This window comes from Callorhinus ursinus, unplaced genomic scaffold, assembly GCF_003265705.2.
Source record: "Callorhinus ursinus isolate GAN/ISIS: 27379988/994484 unplaced genomic scaffold, GSC_fseal_2.0 scaffold21, whole genome shotgun sequence".
NCBI lineage: Eukaryota > Metazoa > Chordata > Mammalia > Carnivora > Otariidae > Callorhinus > Callorhinus ursinus.
This window is the reverse complement of record NW_027397083.1, coordinates 6,974,809-6,990,285: the sequence shown is the minus strand read 5'-3', so window position 1 is coordinate 6,990,285 and position 15,477 is coordinate 6,974,809. Positions and strand designations below refer to the sequence as shown.

Sequence of the window (15,477 nt, the reverse complement as noted above, 5' to 3'; positions counted from 1 at the left end):
CTGTTTTGAGTTGATTTTTTAAAAAGATTTATTTATTTTAGAAAAAGAGAGAGCAGGAGTCGGGGGAGGGGCAGAGGGAGAAGAGACTCTTCAAGCAGACTCCCTGCTGAGCACAGAGCCCGATGTGGGGCTCTAGCTCACAACCCATGAAATCGTGACCTGAGCCGAAACCAATAGTCAGACGCTTAACCAACTGAGCGATCCAGGCGCCCCTATTTTGAGTTAATTTTAATAGGTGGTGTGAGGTAGGGGTCTAACTTCATTCTTTTACATGTGGATATCCAGTTGTCTTAGCAACACTTGTTGAAAAGACTGATCTTTTCCCATTGAATGATCTTGGCATTCTTGTTGAAAATCAGCTGGCCATAGGTATTTAGGCTTATTTCTGGACTCCCAGTTCTGTTCCATTGGTCTACATGTCTATCCTTATGCCAGTACCACGCTGTCTAGATTACTGTAGCTTTGTAGTAAGTTTTGAAATTTGGTAATGTGAGTCTTCCAACTTTGTTCTTTTTTTAAGGTTTTGTTTTTTGTTTGTTTTGGTCTATTCAAGGTCCCTTGCACCTTGATTACTTTTTAAATAATGCAACTTGAATAAGTACAGATAAAAAACAATTTAAACTCTTTGTGCTTATATGACTTCAAAATTAAAAACAGATTTACAAACTAAATGCAAACAAATCTACAAAACTAATAATATTCACATTAACAATATAGCTGAGGCTTTTTCTTTGAAACTGGATTGTGTCTTTTAAGGTGAGTGTAAAGTTAATTATGGTTTTGGGGGTTTGGCATGCCTATGCGGTTTGCCTGTGGGGTGATGATGTACTTCTCTCTACCACTTTTTCTGTTTGAATGACTAGGAAGCTTCCCTTTAGCATATTGTGACATCATTTATCTTCATCTGGTACAGATGCATGATTCATATTTCTCCCCACCACTTTATTATGACAATCTTAAAGCCAGGCAGCAGTGTTTAAAAAATTTGATAGCATAGTGAATATGTGTATGCCCATCACTTAGGTTCTGCTAGTAGCATTTTACTGTACTTGTACATGATTTACATTTTAAGTCTTCCTCTCTTCCCATTAGCCCACTAAATACAAACTTGGACATGGAAAAACTCTTAGCAGTATTTATCGTTAAATATGAGCTAATTTTTTTTGATCATCATCAAGATGAAAATACAAAATAATTCTTACAGAGGAGACTGGAGAAAAGGATATGGTTCAATGCTGTGTTTTTTTTAATTAAAAATTTTAAAATTTAAATTCAATTAATGAACATACCGTGTAGTATTAGTTTCAGAGGTAGAGGTCAGTGATTCATCAGTTGTATATAACACTCAGTGCTCATTACATCACATGCCCTCCTTAATGCCCATCACCCAGTTACCCCTTCCCCCCACCCACCTCCCCTACAGCAACAGTTTGTTTCCTATAGTTAGGAGTCTCTTATGGTTTGTCTCCCTCTCTGATTTCGTCTTGTTTTATTTTTCCCTCCCTTCCCCTATGCTTCTCTGGTTTGTTTCTTAAATTCCACATATGAGTGAGATCATATAATATTCTTTCTCTGATTGACTTACTTCACTCAGTGTAATACCTTCTAGTTCCATCCACATTGTTGCAAATGGAAGGATTTCATTTTTTTGATGGATGAGTAATATTCCATTGTGTATATATACACCACATCTTCTTTATCCATTCATCTGTCGATGGACATCCGGGCTCTTTCCATAGTTTGGCTATTGTGGACATTGCTGCTATAAACGTTGGGATACATGTGCCCCTTCAAATCAGTATTTTTGTATCCTTTGGATAAAATACCTAGTAGTACAATTGCTGGGTTGTAGGGTAGCTCTATTTTTAACTTTTTGAGGAACCTCCATACTGTTTTCCAGAGTGGCTGCACTAGCTTGCATTCCCAGCAACAATGTAAGAGGGTTCCCCCTTCTCCACATCCTCGCCAACATTTGTTGTTTCCTCACTTGTTAATTTTAGCCCCAGTGCTGTTTTGAGACTAGATTTCTGTAATGAGAAAGGGTGATCTGTGTGAGTGTGCCCAGCTGGTACCCTTTGCGGTGGTACAAGTTTCTGTCACATATCTAGGATCTTAATTTGGCATATTTACATAGCACTAGATATAATAGATGTTATAATGTAATATAAATACATTATAATAGATATTATAAAACTAATAGTGGAGAAAAAGTCAGTTGAACTTAGAAAAAAAGATTTTATTTCTCTACTTGCTGCTTCTGTGAAGATTTACTTAAATTTAAATTAGTTGTGTGATTTTTGAAAGTTGTTTTTTAACCTTTTGCTTTTTTCTCCCCCGAAGTTGTTCTGGAAATTGTTTAATTCAGTTCACTGCAGCTCAGATCAACCCTTTATTGAAGGCCTATTTGGACCAAGCATAGCTAGGCTGGTGGTTCTCAACATGGGAGGGGGTTGATTTTGTCTCCCCAGGGACATCTGGCAATATACGGAGCCTTTTTTGACTGTTGTGAGTTAGGGGGTGTGTGTGTGTCGGGTCCCCAAGACCACCTCCAGTTTCGATGATTTGCCAAGAAGCTCAGGACTCAGTATATAGTCACACTCATGGCTATGATTTATTGTAGCAAAAGGAGACAAAGCACAGTCAGCAAAGGGAAAAGGTACGCGGGGTGAAGTCCAAGGAAACCGGGTGTGGGCATCAAAGGTCCTGTCCCAGTGACATCACACGGTCACACAGGATGTGCTTAATTCCCCCAGCAACGAGTGGTGACAACATGCATGTAATATTGCTTACCAGGGGACTTGTTAGAGACTGCGCCCCCAGTTTTCATGGGGAGCTAATCACATGTGCATGCTCTGCTGGGCATGTGCCACCATTTCAGATTTCCAGGAGGAAAGTGAGTGTTCAACATAAGCCATATTGTTTGTATAGACAGTTTGGGCACAGGAAGCCACTCTTACCAGTTCTGGGGAGGGTAGGAACTCCCCTAAAACTGAAGTTCCCATATACCAGCCAAGAGCCAGCCTTCCAGAGGAGAGCAGTCAGACCTGGTGTGTTCGCTCTGTTCTGCACGGGGTGCTCCTGGCACCTAGAGGGTGGAGGCCAGAGGTGCCACGAAACCGCTGCAGTGCCCAGGGTGCAACAGAGAATTGTGGGCTCACCATGGCCCCAGTGCTGCCGTGGAGGGAGCAGGGAAGGGTCAGGGCCGTCTCTTCAGCTTGGCTGCCTCTGGGCCTTTCTTTCTTAAGACTGCTTGAACTCTACCGCCTTTCTTATCTAATCTCTCTAGTATAATCTACCTCTCTTGTATTGCTTCAGAACTCTTCCTTCCCTTCAGATTTGACCTAGGGAAAATACCTACCGAAAAGAAAAGATTCAGTGTAACAGAGAAGAACAATCCACCTCTGAACGGTAAAAATTATTTTCAGGCAATTTCTTTCAAAGATTTAAACTGCCATAGTGGTGGTATTTTCTTAGTAACTTAATCTCCCTAGTTTTTATATATAATTAGCCTGAAATGAAGATCTCTAGCTAGATCACTTAAGGTCTCAGGCTCTGAGGTTCTGCGTCCAATAACTAGCCGGAGGAAGAGTCAGTCCGCCTGGACCGGGAAGACAGCTAAAGGCTGCCCGGGGCGCCATGCTCCCTCTGCTGGCCAGTTGGTGGATTTCTACAACTCAGCTGGACCCACACTCCCCTTCCCTCCAGCCTGCAGTTTGGCCCTGAAGTTTTGGTGTTTCTCTTATAAGTAACACTCCCTTCTCTCTAACAGAAACAAAAAAACAAAAGAAGAAGAAGAAGAAGAAAAAAGGGCAAAAACAGACTCCAGACTCCTGACCCTTTCCAGGGACTTGGGAGGAGGCCGGGTGGGTGACCTGATGGCCGTGCTTTGGATTTATTGCGCTTTGTGAGAGTTGCTTTGTGAGGGAATTCCCACATCTCTTGAGGGCTACAGAGAGTAGTGAGAGCTTGGTTTTTATTTTTATCTTAAATCTCTCTCAATATTTTTTCAATGGGAAGCTGAGGGTTGTTGCTATTGATAGCTTGTTCTCACAGCTGTGCTGGTCTCAGCTGGAATTCTTGTCATTGTCTCTACGAGGAACTAAATTGGGAGTTTACCACTGTTCCTATTGAGGGAGACTTCAAGTTCTCAGCATGATTTTACTTAAACTTCGGTTTCAGCACTGCTGGGAGGAAACATGAAAGTCCTAGCTAGTAATTTTAGTCCTTAAAAGAAAAACAAATCCACCTTACAATTTTGTTTGCTTAAGGCTAAAATGGGCACACTCCATCAGCCATCTGTCAGGTCAGGGAGAACCAGCATGCAAGCAGGGGGAATGTTTCTAGACTCTTGTGCACATCTGCACATTTATGCTGAAAATGGAGTAATGGTAGAGTAGGAATCCAGGGATCCTGGCGACCGAATATCTGAAATAGAACTTTGTTTCTCAACAGTGAAACTCAACAGTGAAACTCAACTCCTTTACTGGAGTTTCTTCGAGCATCGCACATGAACATATCTGTATTTATTTCTGTATCTATGTAGATAGATAGTCTCTCTTATATTATCTGTGTACACCGAGAACCATGCAGTCATATCACCATCTGCAAATCCACCCAGCACCACAGGAACATGCTGGTTTTCTCCCTTTGCATATTTGTAACTCCATTCTCTGACAGTGAGAAATCTGGCTCCCATTTATCCTCAGTATTTTTACTTATTCGCTCAACCCTCTTGCACTGTGTTGCCCCTGCCTCCATCACCCCCACTCAGACTTTGACTCCCCCACATTGTGCTCCTGCTGCTGTACTCTCCCCACTTGCCCCAGCAGATATCCTCCGCAGCCTTCTTGGGTTCCAGCACCCCACACGGGGGTGCTGGAACCATTGCTCTCACCCTCCCCACAACATGGCGTCCTTCTCAGCCTGCCCGGGCTCTAACACTCTGTCCTGGGATTCCCACATGCCCTCCTAACCCCACTTGTTCTCCAGCATCCCACTGGGTTGCCATGGCTACTTTTACCCCTGCCCCCCAGTGCCGAAACCTTGGGTACCCTTTCAGGGCTCTCACACCCTGCATGGGGCCACCTCCCACATCTTTCCCAAGTAGAATCCTCCACCCTAGAAAGGCGTCAGCACTCCGGGTGGGCCATTTCTGTCCCCACCCATGCCATGCAGTACCACTCTTTTCTCTCTAGAACTCCAACACTCTGCACCCTTCTGCATGGACACCCTTTTGGGTACTGGCGTGTCTGTTTTTAATTCTAGACAGCGTAGAGCATTGCCAGTTTTATGGTTGCTCTACTTAAACAGAAAGTTTCCAGAAACATCCAGCAAATACCAGTGCCCCATGAGATCCATCATAGAACCAATGTCTTAGGAATTGGAAAGACCTTTCTTTAAAGGTCATTCAGCCCTAACTTGATGCATGGCTGATTTCATTATAATTCGTTAATGAGAAGTTTTCTGATTTGAAATAAAAAAAAACAAACCCAGTCTATTTGATTTCCAGATAGCTTTCATTGTTAAGGTGGTTTTAAACCCTGCTTGTCCTGTGAGTTTGTCTATAAGTCTTTCTCTTGTTTAAACAGACAAGTTTGATTACAGAAATACTTTGAAGGGAGATGGTATTCGCTTCGAGATGATCTGCAAGTGCTCTTATGTGTGATCTTTCCATCACCAAGTCATCCCTCTGTAAATTAATGCTTTTACATAAGAAAAATTATTGAGGGGCGTCTGGGTGGCTCAGTTGTTAAGCGTCTGCCTTCAGCTCAGGTCATGATCCCAGGGTCCTGGGATCGAGCCCCACATCGGGCTCCCTGCTCCGTGGGAAGCCTGCTTCTCCCTCCCACACTCCCCCTGCTTGTGTTCCCTCTCTCGCTGTGTCTCTCTCTGTCAAATAAATAAAAAATAAAATATTATAAAAAAAAAAAGAAAAATTATTGAGGCTCAGGGCTGGGAATAGAATCCCAGAGTCTGTTTCAGTGTCTAGAAGGACTACTTTTAGCTATAAATATTCAGCATATTGTTCAGTAAATTGTAACTTAGGGGGAGGTTGCCCAGGATGAGAGGAACCCATCTGTACAGCTGATCCAAACTGACTCCCCGATGGGTTGCTACTCCATGTCTTTCTTATCTCCACTTACCTTTACCCTGTGGTCTGGGTCTGAATGACCATCAGGGACAGCTCTATCAAACAGACCTTTCTGCGGTGGGAGACCATCTGTATTTCTGCTGTTGGGTATCCCCTGGCCACATATGGCCAATGAGAATTTGAAATGTGGCTGGTGTGACAGAGGAACTGAATTTTAAGTTTAATTTAAATGGTTTCATGTGGCTACTTGCTGTTAGACAGTGAGGTTTGAGGGAGGGTGCGCATCCCTTTCTTTCTTAACTGATGGGGAAGTACCTTTTGCTTGTAGTTCAGTCACTTAAAGGAATTACCAGAAGAAAGGGTCCTGAGGATTTGAAGGCCATCTGGCTGTGGGGTATGTTGCTGTGTTTTCTGGAGTTTCTGTAGCTGAGCTGGCTGGAAAGGGGAGCATTACCCGTCTCCACTCATTGTTCTGTGTGTTTGGGACTTGAAGCTTAGTGCTGGATAAACCGTGATGACCTTTTCAGTCAGAGAATGGATGTTCTTTGGCTATGGATGTATGGGTAAGGTGATGTTCACCAGCTAAACCTCCAAATGTCTAAGAAACTAAAAAATAACAACAACAAAAATTACCGTTCCTTTCTCCCAAGGCAAGAAGAAGGAAGAGAGAGAGAGACGGGGGTCACAAGAGTATAGGTTTTGGTCCTTTCTTATGTGCAGACTCGTATCAGCTTGTCTGATGGCATTAACTTTCCCTGGTGCAGACCAGTGCGGGGTAGATTCCTGTGAGCACTGCTTCTAGGTCTGATGGGTGTTTCACTTCTTCCTGGAAGCTGCTTTATATTACTCATTTCTTTGATGGTGATTGCTAGTGGTTCCTCAGCCTGTGTAGTGTTTATGCACTGTGACCTCTCCGCCCTGTGCGGATCTTGCCTTCCAGGGGAGAGTTACTTACCATCTGGTCTCCCCCAGAACTCCCCCTCAACTTCTGGCTTACTAACTTTGTGTTCGTGTGTTTGTCTGGTGGAGATCTAAATGGTACTAGACCCATGGAAATCTTTCTTCACTCCATTTTCTCTTAGACATCCTTGCTATCCAGATGTGAAGACTGGTTCCCTCCTTTGGTGAAGATAGTTTTTTCCACTCATTGTTCTCAACAGCAGTTCAGTCTTCCTGTGTGCGGGTGGCCTTGAGGATGGGGGGTTCTCTTCCCTGAAGCGTCTCCGTAGCCTGAGGAGGCCATTCAGCAGCCAAAAGCTGTCCTTCACCTCTTCTGGTTTTACCACCAGTACTGCCCATCAGCCAGCTCTCAGTTCCTTTTCAGATTAGACGCCTCAGATATAACTAATGGTAACACATTGATGTTTCTTCCAAGTAGTCAGCCAGTTAGTTTCTCTTTTTTTCCACGTGTGCACATACATATTTATAGCTTGCTGTCCAAGCTTGGCATATTACAAGCATTTCCTCCAAACCTGAAGAACTTCTCCCCAATAAAATCTTTAATGATGGCACGTGACTGAGTCATACCTTAGGTTCCTGCGGTGTATAATACTGTAAATCCTGTGCAATGCTGCAGAGCGCGATTTCCCAGAAAATCAAGAGATGCGAAGACCGGTGGGAACACACTCCCTGCCATAAGTTGAACGTCCGGGTTTGTTGTACCTTGACCAGCGAGCCGGCGGCAATGTTCCAGTCACGCTTTTTGCTCTCTTGCAGGCCCCGGCGGTATTTCCTCCTGTCCTCTCAGATGGCTGTCCACCCCGAGTACAGAGAAGACCTGGAAGCCCTGCAGGCCAGACACGGGGAGTCGGTGTTAGTACTGGATAAATGCACCAACCTCTCAGAGGGTGTCCTCTGGGTGCGTAAGCGCTGCCGTGAGCACCAGGTCTACGATTACCCCCAGGTGCTGCAGGTGAGTGTCTGCCCTTAGCCGCCAGGCTTGGGAGAGGTCCCTTCCTCGAAGTAGCACGCACCCCAGCAAAAGGCCTTATTTCCCGCACACAGCCAGGAGAATTACTCAAGGGGAGAAGTGAACGTAGTCCTGCTCCTTACCAGCCATGTGGGCCTTCAGGTGCGTCGGCGTCGGGCGTCTGCTGTTTGTGCAGAGCTGCTTGGCCTCTCAGTACTCCTGCCCCTTTCAGACATTCGTTACCCTCCAGAATCGCAACTGCGATGGGTTTACGGAGAAGTAACGTGGACAGAGTGGGCAAATGTGTTTTACTTTTACCTCTGTATTCCTAAGCCCGTGCAGAGAAATTTCCTCTTTAAGGTGGCAGCTTGTAGCCTCTGACATGTGGGCCCACGAGGCCGCAGTCAACTTTTGCTGGGAATGGAAGGTTTTTGTTTTTTGTTACCGTTTTGTCTGTTGGTGTTTTGCCACCCTCGGCATGTCCTCCTGTTGGTGTGTCCTTTGCCTGAGTCCTGGGCATGGCACTGTTTCCATACTCGCTGGTAAGAGTAGTCCTTTGGGGGTTATTTTAAGCGTCATAAGCAGGATGCTTGGCATTCCAGGGGCACGGGGGCTAGGAAAGGAGAAAGTGAGTTTTGGTCCCTGAAATATTTAAAATAGTTCAAGGAGAAATAGCAAGGAGCTGGTGTGATTCTTTTTTTTTTTAAATCTCCAAAGAGAACTGGCCCATGCTGAGATTGTTAAAATACTTTCTCTCCGAGAAAGTGCTGCATCGCCTCTGGAATGTCTGACTGATAACAGTGGTGATGTGAGCAGGAGTATTTATAGTAACCTTTGTCTAGACAGGAAAAATGGTTATCAGCGCGTGTGTCCACATCTGGATGCTGACTCTTCAGGGCACGCTACACTGTCCACCTGCACCTCTAGGCGCCATGACTGATTCCCTTCTTCAGCCCTTGCTGCTTTCTCATGTATCCCTGGAGGAGTTTGGCATATTGAGTTTCTTTACAATTTTTTCTGAATTTTCCTTTTCTTTAGCTGTAAAGATGGAACAGTGGGTTTTGGGTTTTTTTTTTTTATCTTTTTTTTTTTCCTCTTGAAGAGGCAAAAACTGGGAAAAACCGAGTGTTAGAGGGTATTTTCTTATTTTTGCTTACCTTTTGCAACTGTTTGTTCTCCTGTGCGTCTCTCGTTTTCTGAAACGTTCCCCACATTGACTAGGCTTGAGGGAGGGAAGGGAGAAGAAATTTTTTGAGACTTTGCTTTCTGTTTGATTTATTGTTCTAAGAAAGAACATATCTGCGTGTTTTCAAAGGCACTGCATACATGAAATGAATATCTTCTATGTACAGAGCACACTGCTCGATGCCATGAGGAGTAGAAAGATGAGAGTTGATAGCTTCCCTCTAGGGAGTCCTCTAGGAAGCCTCAAATGCCCAGACAAATAATTCTGCTATGAGGTAGGCTGAGGTAAGCGCTGTAACTGATGCTCAGCCCCCGTGCCACGGTGTGTGTGCATAGTACAGGGCTGGAAGGAACCGGCTGTGGGAAGTCACGTTACTGAGGGCCCAGAGAAGACTTGGACGTTGGCTCTGGACATTCCAGATGCCACCAGTAGCGGCACTGAGGTGACACTGAAGATTGGAAATACCAAGCATTGCAGCCAGGTAAGCTTTTCAGGTTCCCCTGGTGTGAGCTTTTATCTGTTTGCATTTTCCATCAGGATGTCTCAGTAGTGCTTGGCTTCAGCCCTCAGGAGAACTTGATGGTCTACGGCGATCAGAGAATGGGTCAGCGAGACTGGTTTGTGATCCCCTGCCTCTCCTTGTGTTCCTGCAGGAGGGCACGTTCTGTGTGGTCCTTCGTGGTGCTCGGCTGGGCCAGGCGGTACTAAGTGACGTTTTACGTGCCGGCTGTGTCCCAGTTGTCATTGCAGACTCCTATATTTTGCCTTTCTCTGAAGTTCTGGACTGGAAGAGGTGAGTGTTACCTTGTAATAAACTTCACACCAGTGGTTCTGTGTGTATTAGATTTTGAAAGCCCCCTCAGTAACTGTAATGCCTACCTAGGTCTGAGAACTACTGTAGATTGTTTTGCTGTATTTTCCATCAGAAGAGTTAGTTGTTGGCCTAGAGCAGAAGTTCACAAACTGAGGCCTTTGGGCCAAATAAGGGAAGCTGCCAGGTTTTGTAAATAAGGTTTTCCTGAAACACAGCCACACCCGTTCACTCACATATTACCCACTGGCTGTGTCTGTGCTGAAATGGTGGAGCTGGGTAGTTGTGACAGGAATGATACGGCCCACAAAGCCCAAAATACGTACTGTCTGGGCTTTTACCAAAGGCGAGAGCAGTGGTTCTCCATTGTAACTGCAGAGTATACTCACCAGAAGGACTTTAAGAAATGCCCGGGCCTTACCCTCGGGAATGCTGCACTTCAGAGCTCCGTGGGTGTGATTTGTAGCCACGGTGGTGAAGTGCTTTGCATGATGTTACTAGCTGGAGGGGGAGTGCCACCATATGCGTGAAAGCTTAGAGACATTCCTAGGGCACAGAAGGGCAAACATGGGTCCCGCTTGGGTATGGCTGTCACTGCTGTAATGGACAGAAGGGCCCTCTGGTCTCATGTTGTTTCATTTCCCTAGGACTTTGGAGGTTAAAGATTATTGAAAATTAGCTCCCTTTGTGTATACCTCTCAAGCTTGACTCTGCCTCAGATACTTAATTATTTTCTCCTCTCCCACCTGTTCTGATATTTCTATTCGTGTCTGATCACCATAGGTATTTGAACAATGCAAGTAGCATTCATTCTTCTGTATATTGATTCATCTCATAGTTATTGGAAAGTCTCCTGTGAATAATGCAGTCTCTGCTCTTAAGGAGGCTGGGGTCTAGTGGGAAACAAACCAAGCATTCTAATAATGTGTGGTAAGTGCCTTGTAGATGCCTGCAGAGGGGGCAGTGGAAGCCCAGCACAGAGGGGGAGCCTCATTTGGCCTGAAAGACGAGGCTGTGTAATTCTTTTTATCTTAGAGAAGTGCTGAGCCACCTCCAGTCATTTAAGCATCCATGGAGACATTTGTTGAGGGCCCTTTATTTGTGAGGTACCGTTAGGTATGGGGATACAAAGATGATCGGTCAGACCTTGCCTCCAGGAAGCCCCTAGCCTGCGGGTGGAGGACAGACAGGTGAACCAGCAATGACTGGCTACTGCGATGAGATCAGCCGGGCTGAGCGGGTTGGTGGGAGAAGCGTGAGGAGGCGGCGCACACCATTGCCGGCAGTGGAGTTGGTGAGGGCTTCGTGGAGGCAGTGACCCTGAGCCACGGCTGGAAAGATATTCCTGTGAGAATCCAGACCGGCTTGGGTAGTTGTCATTATGGGTAAGTGGTGGAAGGGCTCTGGATTTGGAGCCAGAAGGCCCGGGTTCAGGTAACCAGCTCTGTCACTGGCTAGCTTTGTGATCTTGCCAAATCGTTTCTTTCTTTGAGCCTCAGTTTTCCCATCTGTACGGTAGAGATTGTGCACTTATTTAGCAAATATTCACTAAGTGCCAACTCTGTGTGCTAGACAATGTACCAGGTGCTCAGGGGGTGCTGGGGAGTGGAACCAGGTGTGGTTTCCATCCTAACAGAGTAGTCTTGCTGGGGAGCGGGTTTCAGATTTTAATAAGTTAATTGGTACAAATAAAATGGGAAACCCTGCTAAATGCCCTGACGGGTGGGTGGTTGCTGAGCCCTCTGTCTCCCTCACCCATGTGTCTGACCTGCGGGCAAGTCCTCACCACTTTCCTCGGCTCTTCCACTGTATTTTGCGACCGTCTCCAGCTGTTCTGCTCCTGCTTTCTGCAGTTTCTTCCAACACGTTAGGCAGAATGACCCCATTGGAACGTAATCAGATCATGCCAGGTCTGCCTAAAACCTTCTAATGGCTTTCTGTCTCAGTTAAAGCCAAGTCCTTACCACAGCCTACCACAGCCTGCAAGGCTCCGTGCGCTTGCTGTTCCCCTGCATCCCCTGTTTACCTCCTGGTTTTCTCCATCTTCGTTACTCCAGCCACGCCGGCCTCCGTGCTATTGCCAGAACATTCCCAGCATGCTGCTTCCTCAGGGCCTTCTGCCTAGAACGCTCTCCCGCAGGTGTTCTCATGGTGCTTAGCCCCGGCCCTTGTCTGATTCAGTCGCTGTTGTAATCCCAGCACCTGGCACGTGATAGAGGCTCCGTAAATACGTGCTGAGTGAGTGAATGGCTTTGAGTAGGGAGCTAAACGAGAAAAGTCCTTGTTCGTTCAGAGCGGGCAGTGAAGTTAAAGAGTATACCAGGGAGCGGGAAGTTCACACCCACAGGCCCCATGGTGGACAGAGCATGGTTTGCTGGAGCACACGGGTGACGTGGAGGGAGGTGAGGAAACGCAGCAGGCCAGAGGACGGAGGCCTTTGAGAAGGGGGGCCCTGAGGAGAGGATGGGGAGCCACTCGCCGGAGGGAATGCAGGCTGAAGGAGGGTGTGGGTGTTGTTTCTGCTCGGGAGAACGCCCGGGACAGGTCTGTAGAGGTGCTTTGTGTAGAGCGCTGGGTGTGTAGAAACTGTTTTGCTGTCTTCTCTAGAGCATCTGTGGTTGTGCCGGAAGAAAAGATACCCGATGTGTACGGTATTTTGCAGAGCATCCCCCAAAGACAGATTGAAGAAATGCAGCGGCAGGTAAGAGGCCAGGCAGCCCTGCTGGGTGGGAGGGGGTGACATGGGTGGTACAGAAGGGTGGCCTGCATGGTGGGGATACACATCGACAGAGCTGACTGAGTGAGCGGGGCTGTTTCCTCCGCTAGATCGACTCACCAAACTGGGGAGAGGAAAGCAGACTCAGGTGAGTCGCATCAGATGAGGTTTGAGATAGTAACTATCAGAGATTTAAAAACTCTCCAGGGGTAAGCCTCTTATGTTTTAGGGTCATAGCATAGCAGTGTGTTCAGGATGTAGAGCCTTTCTGGATGGCTGTTCCCACAGCAGGTGATAGTTGTCGTGACTAAGGCCGCTCAGGAAGAAGGGACATCTCAGGGTGATGCTTCTGAGTAGCTGTTGGCCAGGAGAATGTTGTCGTATCAGCTGGCCTAGGTTCCCGGTTCCAGCGGCCTCGCTCACTGAGCGGTGCTGCCTTTCCCCTGGAGCAGGTACCGCACCCCTGCCTCACTGCCCGGTGTCTCTTCCACCTTCTGATGCCCCTGCCCCTGGGCTGTTCTCCACGGTCTGCAGCATGCCACTCGGGGCCTCAGGTAGTCCTGCTTCTCTTTCTTTTCTCTTGCCAGAGAGAAATTTAGTTGGGCCGAAATGTTAATAAGCAAGCTAAAAAAAAAAAAAAACTATGCCACATTGGTACTATGCTTGCTGTTTCTTTTTTTTAGTAGATTCTTAAGGTTTTTATTTTTGTCAAAATTATCATTGTAGGAGATGAGCAGGAGAAAGGGTTGGAGGGTTCTCAGCATTAAGTCCCTCATCTTTGCCCCCACTTGGGGTTCCGCAGCGGACAGCCTCGGGTTTTTCTCAGGTGATTTTCCTCAGTGGCTGCTTGGGCCCAGAGAGTCAGCCCCCACGTCTCGTTCTGCTTTTCAGCTTCCGCATTTTGTTGCTTCAGCTTGTCTCCCATCTTCTTGATCTTAGAGTGACTGTGCCTTCATTTTTAAAAATTGGTCATAATTGTCATTTTAGGGTTTTAGGAGGCAGGGAGAATTAGCGGACGTGTGGATCCACCACCTTCTTACTTTAAACCACGGAGATGGCCGCGTCACGCAGTACCGGCCGTGCAGGCGCTGACCTCAGACTGCCTGTGCCCATGCCGTCTCGGCCGGGCACCGACTACCCGGGGCCAAGGCTTTGCCTTCTCTGGACCTCAGTGGCCTCACTGGTAACACATGTGGGCGTTGTGATTGGGGAGAACAAATCACGGGGGCGCCTGGGTGGCTCAGTCGGTTAAGTGCCTGACTTTGCCTCAGGCCATGGCCCAGGGTCCTGGGATCGAGCCCCTTGTCCGGCTCCCTGCTCAGCGGGGCGTCTGCTTCTCCCTCTCTGTGCTGTCGTCCTCTCCCTCTGTGCGCACGTGCTCTCTCTCTCTCTCTCTCAAATAAAATCTTAAAAACAAAACAAATCCCTGTTGGATTTTAGCCTCCATTGTTTTTTTCAGGGCTCTTTGTGTTCATTTTAAGTGTTTGGGCTTCTCAGTCATCACTTCACCACTCAACTCATCTGAGTTTCAGTCAGTTAGAAAGTCTGTCTGGAGATCTCTAGATTCTTCATCTCAACCTATGGTTCTTACAAGTCGTATAGAAGAAAATGTTCCTTTTCACAGAAATGTTCCTTTTCACAGAAGAGTCCTGGTGTGTGAGCTCTGGGTGTTTCTTTTATGGCATCTTGATTTATTAACTAACTAAGTAGGGAGTCATCTGCCAAATCAGATACCATCTTAAGATTCCAGTCTGACAAGGCCAAGTAAAAACCCAGCACCATCCTGTAGGGAAAAAGAATCATTGGGTTTTCGGAGCCAAGCTCCCACGCTAGCTTACGGAACACCGCTGTTGCCCAGAGCAGGCTGGGGAACCATGGGGCTGAGGTAGGCGCAGCTGGTCATTTCTGAGCCCGGGCTCCGAATCGTAGAACCGCTGAGATAGAATGAATAGAGGTCATTAAAAATAGAGTACTTTGAGGTTATTTGGGTTCAAAGAGATATACTTGGAGTCAAAAGACTTGGATATGAGCCCCGTCTCTGTCCTCTGAGTTATACGACAGTGATAAGTCACCAAAGCTCACTGGGCTTTCATTTCCACCTTGATGAAATGACGGGGATGGCTAGATCCTTTTTCATGCTCCATTCAGCTGTTTAAAACGTCTGTGAACCTCTTGTTCTTAGCAAGAATATCACCGTCCTTGACAATATGAATGGCCCAGTGGCCATCTCTTCTCTGCTGCACGCCTCTAGGCCCGAGGGCCAGTCACTTCTTCGGGTGGTGAGTGCCCCACATTGTGTCAACTTGGACAGAAAGGCAGTCTTGGCACTTCCCTGCCTCCTTTTCCAAGTCTTCCTTTGGCTTTCTTATGTGCCTTTTCTCTACTGCTTTCAGACCTTCTAAAGCAGTCCACTGCAATGCCTCGTGGAGTCCTGCTCCCCTTTCCCTGAATATTCTGTATGCCCAAAATGACCTCTTCTCCCAATCTCACATTTCTAGACTGATCTCAACCAAAAGTGAGATTACCTGGTTGAACTAATTCCCACAGAGGTATAAGGATGACCAGGTTCAGCTGATAGATGCCAATAGCACACCCTTTTCCCAAGGTGTGATAACCAGAAAAGTCCCTAGATATTGTTAACTGTCCGGTTTTGGGGCAACATTGCTTTGATTGGGAACCACCGTCCTATTGATAGTGAAGTTCTCTTCTAAGATTAGAGAGAGTTTTTTTGTTCTATAGGATTCTTTGCAGAATCTGCTTATCA

The 15,477-nt window shown here is 46.5% G+C and overlaps 1 protein-coding gene across 3 annotated transcripts in view; it reads left to right on the top strand.

Annotated features, from left to right (window-relative positions):
* The window catches only part of EXT2 (exostosin glycosyltransferase 2), a 132,812-nt gene that overhangs the window by 20,103 nt on the left and 97,232 nt on the right, over positions 1-15,477 (top strand). For all 3 annotated transcript variants that reach the window (XM_025878386.2, XM_073904715.1, XM_025878388.2), the window contains 3 exons: positions 7,808-8,003; positions 9,840-9,979; positions 12,605-12,698. In XM_025878386.2, coding sequence (XP_025734171.1) covers positions 7,808-8,003; positions 9,840-9,979; positions 12,605-12,698 — 430 coding nt within the window. The remainder of the gene's footprint in view (positions 1-7,807; positions 8,004-9,839; positions 9,980-12,604; positions 12,699-15,477) is intronic.